The 20,591-nt window shown below is 37.8% G+C and overlaps 1 protein-coding gene across 1 annotated transcript in view; it reads left to right on the forward strand.

The window, feature by feature from the left end:
- The window catches only part of col18a1a (collagen type XVIII alpha 1 chain a), a 91,048-nt gene that overhangs the window by 39,009 nt on the left and 31,448 nt on the right, over window positions 1-20,591 (forward strand). The window contains exon 3 of the mRNA XM_087803927.1: window positions 19,805-20,343. Coding sequence (XP_087660053.1) covers window positions 19,805-20,343 — 539 coding nt within the window. The remainder of the gene's footprint in view (window positions 1-19,804; window positions 20,344-20,591) is intronic.

Raw genomic sequence — 20,591 nt, forward strand, 5'->3', positions numbered from 1 at the left:
AATCTGAGGTGCCTCAGGGATTAGGTTTAGGCTCCTGTGTCATAACTGGCATAAGTAAATAGTTTTTAATTTAATCTCCTCACTGTTGATGTTCGCTGCAGCCAGTAGAGGGCGACACATCCTCTCGTCTACAGGCTGAGAGTTCGACTCAACGTAAATAATCTCCACATAACTCTCTTCATGCCACGCAACTGAAAGTGTCACTCGTGGCTACAATGGAGCTCTTGTCCTACACAAAAAAAACCTTCTTAAGTTTCCCGGCATCAAAGTCGCAGTGAGATGAAATCACCTCCTCGGATCTGACGGACGATTATAAGTGACATTTCCGAGCGGATTAAGAGTTTAAACAAGTCTTGGTCTCCACTTTCCAAGTCCTTCTTTGGGTTCATTCAGTCCAAAAATGTTGACTTTTATTTAACAAAAATTCAAGCTTGTTTGTGTGGTTTAGTAATTGGTCGCTTGTGTATTTCAAGAGCTCGGAGTTGACATATTCCCACAGTGCTTGAAAGCAGCGACCTCTCGAGTGTCCACGAGGTTTTCGGTATGTTTTCGGCGTCTTCTGCCTCCTGTACTGTAGCTGCTGTTTAGGCACCACGGGCTACATTTTCCCCCTGTCGTCATGGAATGCGTCTCATGGAGACTTGACAGCCGAGATGTTTCTGCCTGTCTGAGCAGGACCGCCAGGAGCCCTGCAGGGCCCTGTCTCACCGCCTGTCTCCCGGCTCTGGATTATTCCCTGGAAATGCCCGACGTTGATGTTATACTTATGCGGAGCTGCTGGAGTGAGTCGGGTCCAAACAAGTGTCTCTTTCTCAGACGCTCGTTTGAGGTTTTATTCTGGCCAACGTCCCATTTTTCATTGATTCATGAGTCAGAAACAGGAAAGACCAGAACGTAAATTAAATAATTCAAGTTATTTATATATATATTTGAAATTAACATGCGAATATTCATGGCGTCTGTACAGTTTTGTGTTGCAATTCAACTTTTGGCCGCTAGTCGGCAGCAGTCGTTACAGCCTCTGCAGCCAAAGGAACATTAAAAATCAGCGATGACTGAGGATGAGAGGATACAGTTGACTCCAACTTACTTCGATACGTCGCTATATTCTTTTCCAAAATACTACATTAATATTCAGGATTGATGTTTTTCCATTGTTCTTTTCAGGGATTAAGTTTTGGCTCCTGTGTCATAAATAGCATAAAACTATCTCCTTTCATTCTCTAAAAACATTGATCAAATACTTTTGTTTTTTATGCTGTAGTGCAAGCATGTTTTTAACATTTTAACTCTTTCATAAACTGATATTTTATCATAAAAAAATACATTAAATAACACGCACAAGGTACAGTATTCCATTAATTAATAATTTGATTTAAGAAAATTTGGTTTAATGTTATTTAATTTACTTAAGAAAATATGGTTTGATGTTATGTATTTTAAGAATATGGTGTGCCTCAGTTTTCAAGTTTAGGCTCCTGTATCGACATCTTATTTCATGTTATTCTGTAGTTATTTTATGGCTCGATCAAGTGTGTGTCAAATTAAATAATTCAATTTATTTATATATATATATATTTGCAATTACCATTCGAACATTCATGGCGTTTGTGAATTTTTGTGTTGGGATTAAACTTCCGGCCGCTAGATGGCAGCAGTCATTATGTCCTCTGCCGCTAAAGGAATATTAAAAATCCGCAATGACTGAGGATGGGAGGATACAGCCGACTTCAGCCGCTTTTAAAGCTGATGTTTGGAAATAAAATACCAAATATTAAATCCTATGACATTAACAAAATGTATCATCTATCAAATATTTATATTCAAAGTCACTGTATTTACATTCAGTATATACTTTACATATACATTGATGATGATTATTTCACATTTTAATTATTCATTGCACCGTGACCCCTCAGGGGGGCGCCCTGACCACATCAAGAACCAGACTATAATGTTGTTGTTTTGTGCTCTACATGAGCCATGAAACTTTTTATCTTCGTTGCAGTTTCCTTTTCAGTTTTTATTGTAAATATTTACCTTGTGGTTCTGTAAATCATTAAATGTTGTAGGAGTTAATCCTCATATCAAAACAGTATGGAGTTAGCATTGACACCTAAAATTTCAATTTTGGAGACTTCAGAAATCTAAATATGCATCACTTTTGGTTAACAGTATGTGTTTTCTAACCGTTACACATGGCGTCACAGGTGGGATGGCGCACTGGAGTATAGCTCGCGCGAACTACGGGAAAGACGACAAAGAGTTTTGTTGCATTAATGTCAACATATAAATCTCGAGGATGAGTCGCCTGAGAGTGAAGGAAAACATGAGAAATGATAGACATTTCAAAGAGTTTAAAAAATGCCGGTCGCTGCAGGAATGAGTCCGGTTGTGCTCAAGGTTTCTGCCTTTTAAAAGGACGTTTTTTTCTCGCCACCGTCACGCTATGATTCACTCATTGTTCTGTTTTCTCTTCTCCAATATAGTCCTAGTTAAACTGTTATGTGTCTTGAGATAACTTGGTTATAATAACACACTTTAAAGAAAATTGAATTGAAAAATACACACTAACACCAACAAGATTATTTGTTACACAAAAACAAGGGTTCAGTTCCAAACTAGTATTGTCTGCTCTGAGCTACACAAAAACAGCAGACATGACCTCATCTCTAGGGATGAGTAACGATACTAATGTACACAAACATTGGCCTGTATTTAAATGTATAGTCATGACGGTGACTCATAGAACTGTCACTCTTGCCAACTTGCTTCTCACCAAACTGAAAAAAAAGATAAATGACAGTTTCTGGCTCCTTTTACTTTTTTTTTACTTGTTCCATTCCCTTCACAAACTTTTCCCTTTAACCTGAGACCGAAAGCTGGAGCAACACACAAACATTGTTATATACTGTTATTCCATTCACATCATGATTCCAAGTGAATTTTTCTTTAATAAAAGACTGGATCTACATCCGCCTTAATCATCTGTTAGAGTCGCACAAACAGCAGCTTCTCACTAATTCAGCTCTTCCTGCTGTTTGTTCTTCGCCAGACACTGAGAGAGTCTGTGTCTGCAGTCGGCGCTGATCCGACGCTCATCAAGAAACTGGGTTTTATTCTGAACAAGTTGCAAAATATTAACTTTACTTAACTCTCTGACATTTACGTCTGAAGATAAACGAGCCGGTTGCACATATTTAACTGAACTTAAATGATGGTGTGCCTCAGGGATCAAGTCTAGGCTCCTGTATCGACATTCTTATTTTATGGCTCCTGTGTCGTAAGTAGCATAAAACTTTATCTCCTTTCATTCTCTAAAAACATTGATCAAATTCTATTGTTTTTTTATGCTGATGTTGAAGTGAAAACATCTTGAAAAACATGTCTTTTTCAACATTTTAACTCTTTCATAAACTGATATTTTGTCATTAAAAATACATATAATAACACTCTTGAGGTTTTCCAGAACTAAATGACTAATTTAATTTAAGAAAATATGGTTCAATTTTTTTGTAATTTACTTAAATTATGGTGTGCCTGAGGGATCAATTTTAGGCTCCGCTATCGACGTTCCTATTTAATGGTTATCCTTCTTTTATGGCTTATAGTTCGATCAAGTGTGTGTAAAATGAAATGATTACATTTATTTATATATATATATTTGCAATTAACATTAACATGCAAATATTCATGGCGTTTGTTCATTTTTGTGCTGCAATTAAACTTCTGGCCGCTAGATGGCAGCAGTCATTATGTCCTCCACAGCTAAAGTAACAATGAGATCCTGGTGATGACTGAGGACGAGAGGATACAGTGAGTCCAGCAGCTTTTAAAGCTGATGTTCAGACATATTTTGGTTTGAAAACAAATGAAAGCAGTTACGACTTCGTCAAGAGTCATGTGGTCTGTAAACTCTAGCGATGACTGAGGACGAGAGGATACAGTGACACCATCAGGTTTTAAAGCTGATGTTTATGACATATTTCGCTTTGAAAAGAAATGAAAGCAGTTACAACTTCGTCAAGAGTCATGTGGTCTGTAAATTCTGGCTATGACTGAGGACGAGAGGATACAGTGACACCATCAGGTTTTAAAGCTGATATTTGGACATATTTTGGTTTGAAAACAAATGAAAGCAGTTACGACTTCGTAAAGAGTCATGTGGTCTGTAAATACTACACATCAGAGTATTTTTGAAGAGGAAAAACATGTTTTTTCTTTAAAGAAACCACTTTCCCACATCTTCCAGAAGTGTCCCAGAGTGGGAAGCAGAACCTTGTCCCTCCTAATCTGATAGCGCTGGCCTTCTGACCTCCACCGTGGAGCCCCCCCGCCCTCTTTCTCTGCCTGTCCACAACAGTCGGTGTCACATGCAAGAGTTTGAGATCTCATAGATGTGACAGTGGATCTCATTTGAATTAGGGTCTTTTGGAAGACCCCGGGTTTGAGTCAATGTGACGTGTCAGTGCGAAGGCATGTGTTCGTCCTGTTTGAGCGACTCCAGCTAATTTAAAATGGTTCAGAAATGTTGATTAAAGTCAATAAATAAAGCAACTCAGGCTTGAAAATAAATGATTAAGACCGGTTTTATATATATTTTTAAATTTTATCTTTGATTTTGAATATATTATTAAACATCTTTTCTCTTAGTTTTGCTGCAAATTATTTATTTTTGATGACTGTAATGTTTTTCTTTTATTATTTATTTATTTCAAAATAGTCCTTTTAATACTTTTTGTTTGTCTAAGAAAAAAATTAACAATTTTCCAACTGATATGAATAATAGATGTAATTTTTTAACAGACAGAAACATTTTTACAGAAAAAGATACTAATCTTTGAAACTGAGAAAAGCAAATAATAATCGAAAGAAGTCTACTTAAAAAAATATATAAATTTATACTTTTAAGGTCAAGTTTTGTTACTGATGCTTGTGTTTCTGAATACTCTTGTTTTGACTTGATTTAAATTAAGACTAAATATATTTTATTAACGTTGGTAAATCTAAAATTTTGATTTTTATCTCACTAAACAAAAATGTATTATATTCATTATTTTAAAGTTGTTTTTAATCATTAAAAGCATGAAGAATAGAGTTCAGTATTAGATCTTTTTTGGTGATATACATTTTTTTCAAACATTGCATGTAACACGACAGTAAAACGACTAGAAGAAAATAAAAACAAACATCCCTCTAAAAAAGTCAGTAGGCCGTCTGCTTTCAAAAACTTTTGTTAGTTTTTGCTGTGGTTACAGATTATGTTCGACGAACCACTAGTGATAACAGCTTGTTGTTAATGCTGTCGACGTAAAGAGACATTCTGGGAAACACTGAATGACCACAGCTTGCTGAGAAAACATGGTTTAAGGTGTATCTATAGGGGGGTTAGGGGGGGCTGGTTGCCAAAAGGCCTCCGTCGCTCCTCCAGAGATTAGAGACTTGTATTATTGTGTTGTCAGCTCAAGTCTGGTGTCGAGCGTCATTGTTTGTACAGCAGTCGCCGGTTCAGAGAGACTCCAGTTGAACATGAAACACGCGTGTTTAGAGATCCCGGGACTTCATGAAGTTATCTTCAGCTCTGACACCAGCACCCGGGGTGTGGAACCGAATATGTCGGGGTGTCACAGCGGGCTGGAAATGAAACGCCGGGCTCCAGTGACGGACGACAGTCGTCTCGACCCCCCGTGGGTTACGTACACCGGGTTCTGTTTGCCGGAGCAATTAGCCGATCACTCATTGACGGGCCCTCCTCAGACACATTCCTGGGCTTGGGTTACACAGGTCTGTCTATTGTGAGGGGCCGACAACCGAGACCCCTGGAAGGGAGAGTAGATGCGTCAAAATATCTGAGCATTAATGACAAATTAACGCCATTTAAGTAGTCAAAGCAGTGATTTATGGTATTAATACATTGATTAAATAATTAAAGGTCTTGTTCAACACGTTTATAACAATTATGATGTGTAAAAAAAACCAAAAAGCTGGAATAAAAAAAAGCCTATTATCAGAAAAATCTCTATCAACAAGAATGAAATTTCAATCAATTTGAATATATTAAACACATTTTGAGTATTACGAGTCTCCTGTAAAGTACATTTCTGTGTATATAAGTACAGTATACATATGTGTGTGAGGCAATATTAGTAGTTTTTATTTCATACTGTTCATTTTAGTCAATCTATAACTAGTAACTAAAACTAAAAGTAAACTTTAAAAAAAATGTTATTTAACATTGAAGCTCTAATCAAGTCACGCATAAGTTTAACATCTAGTTTTCAATAATCGATTGATAAATATTACCTCGTCACGCCTTTATATCTATATTTCCGTCCTGTAAAAGGAATAGAAAAGGTGTATTCTTTCAAATTGTTTTGAATTTAAAATATCATTACAAGAACAAGTTGTACCTCAAACCCCCTCTAGTTGTTCTCAACTGGTTCATCGAGTGCCTCCTTGCTTTGCTAACATTTGGTATTTTATTTCCGAACATCAGCTTTAAAAGCTGCTGGAGTCAACTGTATCCTCTCATCCTCAGTCATCCCAGATTTTTAATGTTCCTTTAGCTGCGTAGGACAAAATGACTGCTGAAATTTAGAGGCCAGAGGTTTAATTGCACACAAAAAATGAACAAATGACTTATATGCTTTCAAACGGAAATCATGACTTAAAGAGAAAATACTTTTATATTTATTAACGTTTGTCTACCACCAGTTAACCGCATAACCTTTCCTTTCTATATTACTGTTTGTACACCTACAGTATTTTGTATTTTTTTCTAGATTTGGGTCATCATCATTTGATTGCATTCATGTGGCCTAATAAGGTCAGAGTAAAACGAATAATTTAGCTTGTTTTTGAGAACTATTATTTATTTATTTATCACTACCCTAACTTTAAATATAACTGCGATATACTTATTTTTTGGGGGGGACTGAACGTCTTTTTATGCCCCTTTTTTTATGCTAACAGTTTTACTTCAAAACGATTCTAGAAGTTACGTAAAAATAGTGCCACTAACTTTCTGTTTATGCCTTTTGTTATAAATCATATTTCAAATGTTGAAAAGAAAATCCAATATATGTTTAAATAAATGTATTTGCTACAATATAGGTTAACATAGGTCTGTCCTTACATCAATATATTATTTATACATTTTCCATTTTAAGTGAACCTCATTTCTTTGTTGTCCCTCACACGTCTCATATATATTTCTTTGGAATGTCGGGTTAATTAGTTAACCAAGTTAACCAAGTTAACCCGTCAGTAGTTTGGTTAGCGATCTCCTCATTTCCTCTGACCAATAAGGCAGAAAATTGAGTTCCTGACCTCCGGACGTGACCCAAAATACAAGACGAAGATGTGGAAGTATGTCTGTGGTATATGTTGGCACAGAACCACATAACTTCATTTTTTTCATATACAACCCTGTCATTATAGGGGCTGCTTTTATTTTTGAGCCGCCATTGTTGAGGGTCTCTGTCAAGTGATCCTCAAGGCGGTGGGAGAAACCAGTCTGGACAAGAAAGTGAGGCCTGGATTTACCGTGGAACCTCAGACAAAACAAGGGTTTTCACCGACTCGCAGAACAAATAGTGCCACAATAAAGTACAAATATTTAGACTGAATGGAAAAGTGCCAGGAATGCCCCGGATTTTGTTATCATTTTGTCCCTTAAACTCTCCCAAAACATTTCTGCTGCATCAGTGGTTCCTTGTAACAAAGAGGGCGAGCGAGGGGGGACAAATTGCCCCTCTCTCCAGGACACTGAAGGCATCAGTACTGTGCACTAAAAAGGAATCCCTGCCGTAATTCTAAGGTATCAGTCAGCAGGAGAGATCGCTTTTCACCGCGGTGACAAAAGGAGAAGGAGGAGTTTGCTTAGGAAATATTGCCAGCAAGGAGCACACCTCCTCCTGCTCTCCGCCTTCACCCCCTGAATGGGGGTCTCTCTCTCTCTTCATTTTATCTTCCCTGCATAGCTGGAGTGTGTGGAGAGGCAGAGCCAGTGGCTTGGTTGGACATGTCATAGGTCACACTTGGAGAGCCTTGGACAACATTTTGGCCCCAAAAATGAGGACTCAAATTCTCTTTATGTTGACCTTTGGAGTCATCTGCTCTGAGGCCTGGTTCTGGAAAAGGACCGAAACAACAACAACTTTGGCCCCTACTATGGATCCCGAGGGGTCTGGAAGCCAAGTGGGCAGTGGGGAGATGCCAACGGAGAACTTTTCTACTGTGGTTGCTGAGATTATTGACGATGGACACGGAATCAGAGAGTTGACCAAAGCTGCGACAACAATAGTTTCTACGGCAGAATCACAGGATGGAAGTGCTACGAGGGGTTCGACAGGAGGCACTACAGGAGGTACAACAGAGGAGCTCACAACACAGGCGGTGACAACAGAAAGGCCTTCCACAAAGATGCCTACCACAGAGAAGACAACAACTGAGATACCTACTACAGAGATGCCTACAAAAGAGATTCCTACCATAGAGATGCCTACAACAGAGATACCTACCACAGAGATGCCTACCATAAAGAAGACTACCACAAAGAAGACTACCGCAGAGATTTCTCCAAATGCACTGGCTAACAATGCATCTCCTCTAAAGGGTATGTCCACCGGAGTGTCTTATTTCAGCGTTTTAAGAAGTGTTTCGGTGCTTAATTCAGAACTGAATTCTCCACCTGCAGCCAGACCTGGACTGAGCAGGAGGTCCCAGTTAGCAACACTACTGTTTCCCATTGATAGCCCAGAAAGACGACCAATAATCACTGATCATAGAAGTTTTATTGATGATGGTACCGTCAGTGTTGGAGATCTTAACTGGTCTTCAGATAAGCTAGTCTTAAACAGGTCTATAGAAACACTCCACGTCACTAAGGAGAACAAAACACTAGAAGTTACTCAGTTACTAAAAGAGGATTCAAATGTTAACCAGAAAGATTCCTACAGCACATTCCTTCAGGCCCGAAGTGGTTCAGTGACAAGTCCTGGTATCTTAACTTCATCTGTAGACTTTGGTGATCCACAAAATGTAAGTGAGACACATTTAAAAGGTGCCATACATTCTCAAGGGTGTGTGTTACTAGACAACGGCGTTCCCTTCTGCACGTCCATGGCAGGGCAAATGTTTGCTGTGCCCAATTTCCTAAACAAAAGCACTTCCGGGGAAGTCAACCAGCTCTTACACGACTGGGCTCGGCTGCTGAGGTCACGCTGCCATCACGGCCTGGAGTGGTTTTTCTGCCTTCTCTCGGTGCCAAAGTGTGGTCATGTGCCGCTGCTTCCCTGCCGGAGCTTCTGCGAGACCCTGAGGGACAGCTGCTGGAGCGTCCTGGATGAGGGACGCCTCCCTGTGGAGTGCCACGCTCTCCCAGACGAGGAGGACGGGTATCTGTGCTTGTCTGTCAGTAACCAGAAAGGTAACGGCGGGTTTCAAAATAAAATCCAAGCTATTTGGAATTTACTTTGAACCGGAAAAAAACCCTTCACACCCGAGTTCATCCCGTTCCTTCCACCCGAGACCCTGGTCAGCGCTTAGTTGGTTGATGCTGATTCCCTGCAAGTATCACCTTAAAAACAAGCATGATTCCCTTCAAGTGTTGCACGTGTGTTCCCTCCCCTTACTCCCCATCCTGTTTAAGGTTCCCAGAGAACAGTTCTTGGGTCAGTGGCCCATCAAAGTATCACCCTTTCTTAGGCCAACATGTCTACAGCATGGCTGGTCAAAGTAATAACAGAACATTGTTGCAAACAGGCCCAGATTACACACAAACAAATAGGTGTCGGGAAAGGTTGAAAGTTTTCGTTGACAGCTCATCGCCTGCAGGCAGGTTTTCAGGTAAAGCTCCCTCTCCAGGAATGGACAAATTCACCTGTCGTTTCACTCCAGTGTGCTTCTATAACCTGTCGATTCCTACCGCAAGACAGACTAAAGTACCTTTTGACATTTACAACAGGCCCCCCCTGTCATGTTTGTTAAACAAACCCCGGTGGGAAGTTGTCAAAGAAAGTCAGTTATTTTAACTGTCTCCGGCCGTCACGTCGTCAACGCCCACCAGACTTTGACGGCTCAGTTTTTTATCTCCCGCCACTTCAGAGATGTTTCTTTTTCGAGCTTCGCTATCTCGGTGCAGCGAGTGACAGATGCGAGCGAGTCTCTGCTTCTCAAGTGACAGATCGTGTTTCACATGGATCCGTCTTAATCTGTTGGATTCTTTTGAAATAAGTTTGAGTCGATGTTTCAAAGTTGATGTCACTTCAAACCGTTGATAATCTCCGGATGTTAAAGTTATAATACTAAGAGTTTTGAGATTCCGTTCTGACATCATACATCAGCGTAAACTTGCTACAAAAAGTGTTTTTGCTCATTTCTTTTCATTTTTTCTTTAACTTTTTGTGATCTAATCTCATAATAGTTATGAAATGACAACCATAATGATTCATTTTCTTAACAATTGATATCTCTTTGAATGTTATTATAAGTTTACTCTTCAAATATTCTCCTTATTGTTTTGTTATTGATGGTATTTTGATGAAGCTGGAATGGTTTGAAGTTGAGATTTAGGTTCTGTTTTTTCATCTGATTGACAGCTTGGATGGTCGATATGAAACACAACCTTCTATCACGATATGCATTATTTTATATCACAACATAATACAAAACAGCTTTTTTTTCTTTCCCATTTTCTTAGAACCATGTTGTCATGATTTTAAAATTCCAGTAGTGGATAAAAATACTGTTAATATCATATATTAATAACATTTTGGATAAATACCATTTCCTTACTACTTGAATGGCTTCTCTGCGCTCCAGTGGTGGACGGAGTGATGCTGTATGTTGACAAAATATGTCTTTTTGTTGTTCATTTGAAGTTACCGAGTTTTAGTACTATTATGTGATTGAATATATTAGATTAAATGGACTTTATTAATCCCTCTCGAGGTCAACTTTGGGAAATTGTGTTTCCAGTTCACAGCAGACGATAGTTTCATAAAAACAAGAACAAGGTGCAAATAAAAGAACAAAGTGCAAATATAAAGAACATAGATCAAAGCACTTATTTCTATGTATACATTCTGTGTATGTTATGTGTTATAGTTAGAGATAGATATTTATCATTTATTATGTGAGTTTATGATTACTTTCTACCCATTGTTGACAGTTTACCTGATTCTTTTTTCTGATGAACTTGATCACAAACAAATATAAGTCATGGACTAATGTTACTTTTGAGTAAATCTGACGTTTAAAAAGATAAAATAAAACATTTATCAGACAGTAATAAATACAACAAAAGTTATCTTAAGACGTTTCTATTTGTTCAGGCTTTTCCTTGATTTTCTGGAACTCCTGTTGTGTTATCAGTTTTATCTTGATCTTTAAAGTATATACTTAATTGAATATTGTTTTGATTGTTTAAGCGCTTTGTGACCCTGGTCTGGAAAAGCGCTATATAAATAAATATGACTTACTTACTTACTTAAATCAATTTTTTTGTTGCTCTGTATTAAATGCTTCATGGCTATTTTACACAGCACCTAAAAGTAGACTTTAATTTATTTTCGTTCAGTAATTGTTTGCATCTAAGCTTCTCTTTCATGGTTAAGCCTACAAATGTATTGTTAACAGTGTATATTTGTATATATTCTGCTCGAAAACATCCGTATATATTCATATTTGGAAAGATTTGACAAAGTGAGTTGTGGGTGGTTCGTCTGTCGGCGCTGAAACAAGGTTGTTAAAGCACAATAGAGCTTTTAATGATGTTTCTCCATGGATACCAGAGTCCTCTCGCAAAGACGAGCGCTCATTCATATCAGGGTCCAGAGGTCGACTCCAATTTATTTGGGTTAGGCTTCGCCCTCCACATTTCACGCTGCGTCAGAAAGTGCCTTCGAGGGTCGTTAAAAAACCGAAGGCGAAGTGAAACCACGTCTCGCAGCGGAGGTCCTGGAAAGATCAAAATGTTTGATTTCCTGTTGACATTGACTCCGTCTGTGCCACATGTCCTTCTGTGGTCTTCGGCTGATTCAAGTTTAACGTTTGTGTTCTGTTTTGGATTTCTCTTCTCTTTTCTTTTCAACTCATGACAGAATAGCTGGTTTTACAAGCTGGGCCCCGGGGGGGTTGATCTGGCTCCCAGGAGGGTTCCAATTATGACCACAGCTCAGACTCCTCTGCTGCCAGGAACTCATTACACCTCCTGGTTCGAGGATGTTCGGCTTCTTAACCGAAGAGGACGCGTTACTGGCACCTTGTGTATCTCGTGACAACATTATCTTTAGTGTTTATATTGAAAACTCTGAGTAACAAGTTTATTTTTCCTTGATTCTCTGAGACTCCTGTGTTGTTCTCTGTGTTATCTTCACCTTTAAAGTATATATTTTATTGAGTATTGTTTTGATTGTTGAAGTGCTTTGTGACCCTGGTCTGGAAAAGCGCTATATAAATATTACTTAGTAAGTTATACTTACTTATATCATCAGGTACCTCTTTCAACTGTATTAAATATCTGACTTACTTGAGTAACTAACAGTCAGTTACTGACAAATTAAACTACAATTTCTTTTAGTTCTGACTGAATTATGGTCGGGTGATGAAACTCCCATTTAGTTGAGGCTACGGCGGCTAATACATGCTAACTTGTCACTAAACCACGCCCCTTATTATGCAAATTTAAAGACAAAGAATATAATCAAAAAGGGAAGTTGAAGAATATTTTTGGAACCAGGCTGTAAATATCCTTTTTTTTAACGCTGTGGAAATCATTTTTTTTTACTGGGTGTGTAAGTGTTCTCAAGTCTTACCGGAGCCAGCCTCAAGTGGACACTCGAGGAACTGCGACTTTTTGTATTTTGCTGCCAATAAAAAAATGTACTGTAATATAATAATATAATGGATATATATAAAAAATCTATTATTGTGAACACATCCCTTGAATTATTGTGGTGGCATCACAAAGTATAACAATGAAATCATCTAAATTAAATAAAAATAGAGATTAATAAAATATAACACATGAAAGTATAATAGAATTAGAGAAATTACCATAAATTGGCATGTAAATAAACATTGAATAAAATAGAACATGCTAAATTTAATGACACAGTATTCATGATAAGGCCAGCATATGCATTTCTGCAGGCAGCCTCTAGTGGACACTCGAGGAACTGGAACTTTTTTGCATTTTGCTGCCAATAAAAAAATGTACTGCATACAATATAATTTATATACAGGTATATATCAGAAAACTATTATTGCTATTATTTGTTGTGGTGGCATTGTTGTGTATAACAATCTGAAATTAAATAAAAAAATATTAATACAATTAAAAAAGTTAAAATCAAATAAGAGACATGATCATAAATAGGCATGTTAATAAATCATGAATAAAATATAACCCATTTAAATTTAATTGAACAATATTCATGATCCGGACAGCATATGTATTTCTGCAGTCAGCCTCTAGTGGACACAGTTATGAACTGCATCTATTTGCAGAACAAAACGGATGTCGTCCATTGTTTACCTCTTAGTTTTCTTTCTTTGTTTTTTAGTTCAAAAGTCTGCAATGTGAAATACGATTGTGTTTTTACGACTGTAGTCATTAGAATAAGATACACAATTGGTTTGTGTTTATCTCTGATTTTTCCAGATTTAAGACCTGAATACCGTATTTTCCGAACTTTAAGTGGCTTCGGAGCACAAGTCGCACCAGCCATAAAATGCATAATAAAGAAGGAAAAACATATATTGGTCGCACTGGAGTATAAGTCACATTTTTGTGGGAAATTTATTTGATAAAATCCAACAACAAGAACAGACATGTCATCTTGAAAGACAATTTAAAATAAATATAGAATAGAGGCAACAACAGGCTGAATAACTGAGAACGTGCCTGGTATGTTAACATAACATATTAAGAGTAATTCAGATAACTATAGCATAAATAATGCTAAGAAGTTTACCAAACCATCCGTGTAACTCCAAATAACTCAAATCCAATGAAATAATAATTTGTTAATAATTTCACACTCAAGTCACTCCAGAGTATAAGTCGCACCCCTGGCCAAACTATGAAAAAAACTGCGACTTATAGTCCGGAAAATACGGTAGTAACAAAAACAGCAGAATTTTGGACTTTGGATCTTTTACTTTGGATTTTGTTCCCATATTTCTTTGGTGGGATCTACAGTCACTTCCCTGATGCAACCTAACGAACTGCTACGTTGTGTAAACAGAAGATTAGAGCTTCAGATAAATTGCCAGTGAAACCATCAGACGCTTCTCCATTTCCTAAACGTATACATTTAGAAAAAAAAATGTCCCACACAGTTTACGCTACGGATGCATTAGGGTTCAGAGGCCCCGGCGCGTCGGGGTACATCATCCTCGTGACCCCCCCAGCGGGTCCCCAGGCATGTTTGAAACATCCCATCGGTCCTCAAAGCGGTTCCTGGACTTTCCAGATGTTCCGATGTTTTTCCTGGGGATCACGTGTAATCTTCCCAGAGCTGTGTACACAGTGTGGTGTTGTATACACAGCTTTATCAACAGGGCATCACAAACCGTGACGGCACATCCAGGAATGTCACGGGATGAAAACAATGCACCCTCAGGTGCCGTTTGTCATCCCTCGCTTCCCTCGTTTTATAGCTTCTCCAGATGTCATCGCGGACTTGAAATCTGAGGTGTCACTTCCTGTCCGACGTTCTCGGATAAGATCGTCGGGAAATCGCGGGTTTAAGTCGAGACGTAAGGAGTGAGACCCGAGAGGCGCGTCCACGAGTGTCAGTGAAAGTCAAAGACGTTTCCTTACAGTGATTGAAGACTCGGTACATCTGTTCAGAGCCATGAGTCACTCTGAGATGCTTCAGTAATGACAGGGTTTTCGGGCCAAAGATTCGGCTTTGAAGAAAGAAGTATGTTGTTGTTTAAAAAAATAGTAAGTAAGTAAGTAAGTAAGTAATATTTATTTATATAGCGCTTTTCCAGACCAGGGTCACAAAGCGCTTAGACAATCAAAAACAATACTCAAAAAAGTACATACTTTAAAGATCAAGATAATACTGAGAACAACACAGGAGTTCGAGAAATTCAAGGAAAAGCCTGAACAAATAGAAACGTCTTAAGATGTTTCTTAAAGGAGTCAGTAGATCCATCAAGAGCAAAGAGAGAGAAGATCGTTCCAAAGCTTAGGAGCAACAGCCTGAAAAGATTTCTCTCCTCTGGTCCTGAGCCGTGTGCGTGGAACCATAAGTAGATTCTGATCCACAGACCTCAGAGCCCGAGCTGGGGTGTAAGGCTGGATCAGATCAGTGATGTAAGGAGGAGCCTGACCATGAATAGATCTGAAATAATAAATAAATAATAAATAATAAATAAATAGGGAGATGAAGTTAAGAATCTTTTCAAAATACTGATGCAAAGAAAATTTCAAAAACTTTTGGCAATATCTGTGTAATAATATAATATAATATAAATACAAATAAATATACAGTACACGACAGAGAAATTCTAGGTATTTTAGTCTGATTTTGAACAAAATTTGATACGTAAAAATATACAAACCAATGCAATGGACATGTTTGCTTACGTTTTGCTGTGAAGGTAACTTTCGAATAGATTTTGTAAACATGAAAAGGTATTTTTCCCCCTTAAAGGCCCAAACTGCAGTATTTAAAATAGTGTTACCATTAAGTGTTGGAATATTGTAACTGCAACGTCCTAAATTTTACCCTTTTTTACTGACACTTTTTTTTTTCATTGAACCAATCATTAAATCGTTTAAAACATATATACAAAAATATAAATAAAATATATATATATATATATTTTGTCAAATTGTCATATATTGTTGCTTTAAGGCAAGACTTTTGACTTGTTTTTCAGTATTTTCTTCCTTCATTGTTACTTATCGACTGAACTTGTGACTTCTTAACTTTGACCTGGTGACCCACCCACTGACTCGTGGGACCATTGAACTGATTTATAGTTGTGTGTCGGAGACGCCATTTGCATTCATTTCCATAATGGCTGAAGTACTAAGAGGAGCGAGTTTTTTCTTTTAGTTTCCAGGAGGATCAAACAAATCCCCCTTGAACTTACTTTTGAAATCAGGCTGCGAATATTATCTTTAACGCTCGTGAAAATCAGTTTTTTTGTCTGGTGTGTATGTGATTTCAAGTCTTACTGCATCCAAGTGGACACATGAGGAACTGCAACTTTTTTTTAAATTTTGCTGCCAATCTGAATATTCACTGCATATAATATAATTTATAACCAGGTATATATCAGAAAACTATTATTGCCAGCGTTGTAAACAACAAACTGATTTATATTCTGTCGGAATCTGCCTTTGCATTCATTTCCATAATGGATGAAATAGGAGGAGGTTTATTTTTAAGTTTCCAGGAGGATTAAACAAAGTCCCGCGGACACTTAATCCGTAAGAAATTCAATTTTACTGGAGCTTTTTTTACAACTTTATAATTACACTCAAGTGAACAATAACGCTCAAAAACACACATGTTTAATGTTACGTAGTGTGGCTTTAATTGCTACTATCTACCTTTTTTCTGAGTTAAATAATCAGGAAAAATTGTCTACTTTTTTTTATTGTTCATAGTTTATTTTAGTCTTATCTTGACTTCTATATCAGTTCAGAGTATATTTTTTAATGTAATACAATGGTACACGTCCATTACACACAATATTTGTTTCATACATCTGATAAAATCAATATACTCTAATTAATGCATTATTTAATTGGGATGAATACATTTCAATAAAGGACGAATTAATGTTGTTGTAAATGGTCGTCCGAGGTCTAAAACCAAAGGTTTCCGAGACATCGTGGCGGACGTTCCGATGTGTTGTGACGTCCTGCTGTCACAAGGATTCCAGCCAAACGTGTGTTTAAGCCTCGGACAAAGCCGATCCGCTGACCTCCCTGATCTCCGGCGCTCGTGGAGATCAGCTTTGAGTCGGAGCACTCGTCTCCGGGTGGTATCCCAGAACGCACCTCTTCTTCAAAGGGACCACGAGCGCCTGAAAACAGTGATTTTTGTGGGGTTTTTTCTCCCTTGAACGGCGTGAATGGCTGGCGGTGATCAAAGTCAACGCTGGAGTTTGAAGTTAAACAAAAACAGTGATACTGCTTTTCAACAGTTTGTCAGCGAAGCGGACCTCGGTCATTATGCGGGCCCTGGTCGCCACGGTGATGGGAGCGGGGACGCAGTAATGCACCCTGTGGTGCCACAACAGATGTCACGTGTCAGGAATTTAGCTTTTAACCTCAATCTCATTCCTCCCGCAGGACAAAAAATGTGCCTCACATTAGTGTGTTTAACCTGAACCTCGCTTTTTAATACGGACAACTTTTAAATGAGAAATTTTGGCATAAAAAAAACATTTTTAAAACATACATTAACCAAAAAAACAAATGGTTTGAAAGATAAAAGTTATTTCTTTCTTTTTATTTCTTTCATTTTTAGATATATATGCATATTTTTGCACGTTTTCAAGGGAATATATCCATTTATTTCAAAGGTTTTTAGATGACATAGACTTTATTGATCCCTCTGGAGATCTCCTCTGGGAAATAAGGTTTCTAGTTCACAGCAGACGATAGTTTCATAAAAACATGAACAAATTGCAAATACAAAGAACAAAGTTCAAAGAGATAAAGTGCAAATAAATAAAAATAATAAAGTCTAAAGAGATAACAAAGTGCAAAGAGATAACAAAGTGCAAATAAAAAGAACAAAGTTTCAAGAGATAGCAAAGTGCAAATAAAAACAATAAAGTTTAGAGATAACAAAGTTTAAAGAGATAACAAAGTGCAAATAAAAATAATAAAGTGTTAAGAGATAACAAAGTGAAAAGAGATAAGAAAGTGCAAATAAAAATAATAAATTGTTTAGTGATAACAAAGTGCAAAGAGATAACAAAGTGCAAATAAAAACAATAAAGTTAAGAGAAAACAAAGCGCAAAGAGATAAAGTGCAAATAAATAAAAATAATAAAGTCTCAAGAGATAACAAAGTGCAAAGAGATAACAAAGTGCAAAGAGATAACAAAGAGCAAATAAAAAGAAGAAAGTTTAGAGATAACAAAGTGCAAATAAAATCAATAAAGTTTAGAGATAACAAAGTTTAAAGAGATAACAAAGTGCAAATAAAAATAATAAAGTGTTAAGAGATAACAAAGTGCAAAGAGATAACAAAGTGCAAATAAAAATAATAAAGTGTTAAGAGATAACAAAATGCAAAGAGATAACAAAGTGCAAATAAAAACAATAAAGTTAAGAGAAAACAAAGCACAAAGAGATAAAGTGCAAATAAATAAAAATAATAAAGTCTAAAGAGATAACAAAGTGCAAAGAGATAACAAAGTGCAAAGAGATAACAAAGAGCAAATAAAAAGAAGAAAGTTTAAAGAGATAACAAAGTGCAAATAAAATCAATAAAGTTTAGAGATAGCAAAGTTTAAAGAGATAACAAAGTGCAAATAAAAATAATAAAGTGTTAAGAGATAACAAAGTGAAAAGAGATAAGAAAGTGCAAATAAAAATAATAAATTGTTTAGAGATAACAAAGTGCAAAGAGATAACAAAGTGCAAATAAAAACAATAAAGTTTAGAGATAACAAAGTGCAAATAAAAACAATAAAGTTTAGAGATAACAAAGTTTAAAGAGATAAGAAAGTGCAAATAAAAATAATAAAGTGTTAAGAGATAACAAAGTGCAAAGAGATAACAAAGTGCAAATAAAAACAATAAAGTTAAGAGAAAACAAAGTGCAAAGAGATAAAGTGCATAGATGAAAGGAGAAAAACACAAAGATCTTAAATCAAGATCAAATTTTAGAAACTTTTATCATTTATTTCAACAACATACTGTGTATAACCCTATTTTAATAATTCTGCAACAGTGCAATAGTTGTTTTCTTTTCATTTTAGTGTTTTCCCTTTGTCTTCTTATTTTTCTTTTAAACAGGATTTTTTATTTTTTGAGATGCAGATTTCGCATATTTTTTTGGTCTTTTGTTTTTAATTGAACAAGTTTTTACCTTTTAATTGTGGTAACCATTGAATTACTCTCTTGATATAATGTATTTCCTGTTGTATTTATTTCCAGCAAATGAATCTTTCAGATTTTTATCTGATCCAACATTGTTTATTTTCGTAATAATGCAAATTATTTTACTTTTATTTTTGTTCTAAAACATTTGTACAATTTGCCGTTCAAGCAGTTGAAAGTAAAGTCCATCTTAAATTGAAATATCTATGGATTTCTTCTCCTTCAATGTGTATTTCTTGAATATTGTTCTTCTGATGAGACTTAAAAAGAAAGACTAGGAAGACATGAGTCTAAACCAGAAGTCCAGACTCTTAACTTTCTCCTACTTAAGTCCACAATAACATCCAGACTTGAGGTGATCCTGTAACAAAAGCCTTCACCGTCCCGTCTAACGTCTAATCCTGTCCCCGTCTGACTTCCTGTCCCCGTCTGACTTCCTGTCCCTGTCTGACTTCCTGTCCCCGTCTGACTTCCTGTCCCCGTCTGACTTCCTGTCCCTGTCTGACTTCCTGTCCCCGTCTGACTTCCTGTCCCCGTCTGACTTCCTGTCCCTGTCTGACTTCCTGTCCCCGTCTGACTTCCTGTCCCCGTCTGACTTCCTGTCCCCGTCTGACTTCCTGTCCCTGTCTGACTTCCTGTCCCCGTCTGACTTCCTGTCCCCGTCTGACTTCCTGTCCCCGTCTGACTTCCTGTTCTTCTTCTCCCCTGAAGACAGCGGCGTGTCTCTGCTGCAGCTGATCGGAGACCCTCCTCCCCCCGAGATCACGCAGGTCTTCGACCGCGACAACAGCCCCGGGTACGTCTTCGGACCCGACGCCAACACGGGTCAGCTGGCGCGAGCCCACCTGCCCAGCCCGTTCCACAGGGACTTCTCGCTCATCTTCAACCTCAAGCCCACCTCGGAGCGCGGCGGCGTGGTCTTCTCCGTCACCGACTCGTCCCAGAAGCTGGTCTACCTGGGCGTGAAGCTGTCGCCCGTGCAGGGCGGGTCCCAGAAGGTCATGCTGTACTACACGGAGCCCGACTCCCAGAAGTCCAACGTGGCCGCCCAGTTCCAGGTGCCGTCCATGAAGGACACCTGGACACGCTTCGCCCTCAACGTGAAGCACGACGAGGTGATGTTCTACCTGAACTGCGACGCCGAGCCGAAGACCGAGCGGATCTCAAGGTCGCCTGATCCGCTGGAGCTCGAAGCCGGCGCCGGGGTCTTCGTCGGTCAGGCGGGAGGTTCTGACCCGGACAAGTTCCTGGTGAGTCCTCCTGGTTCTCAACTCAATGTGAATGTTACACTTATAGTCAATAAGTATTTGTATTTTCAGGAATCTGTTGATACGTATCACGATACAGGGGTCAACGATACCATGTATAGTGATACTGTAGTAACAAGTATATATGTGTAGTATTGTTAAGTAGTCAGAGTCATAACTGCTTTCATTTGTTTTCAAACAAAAAATATGTCCAAACATCAACTTTAAAAGCTGCTGGAGTCACTGTATCC

The sequence above is a fragment of the Callionymus lyra genome, chromosome 12 (assembly GCF_982586985.1).
Source record: "Callionymus lyra chromosome 12, fCalLyr1.hap1.1, whole genome shotgun sequence".
NCBI lineage: Eukaryota > Metazoa > Chordata > Actinopteri > Syngnathiformes > Callionymidae > Callionymus > Callionymus lyra.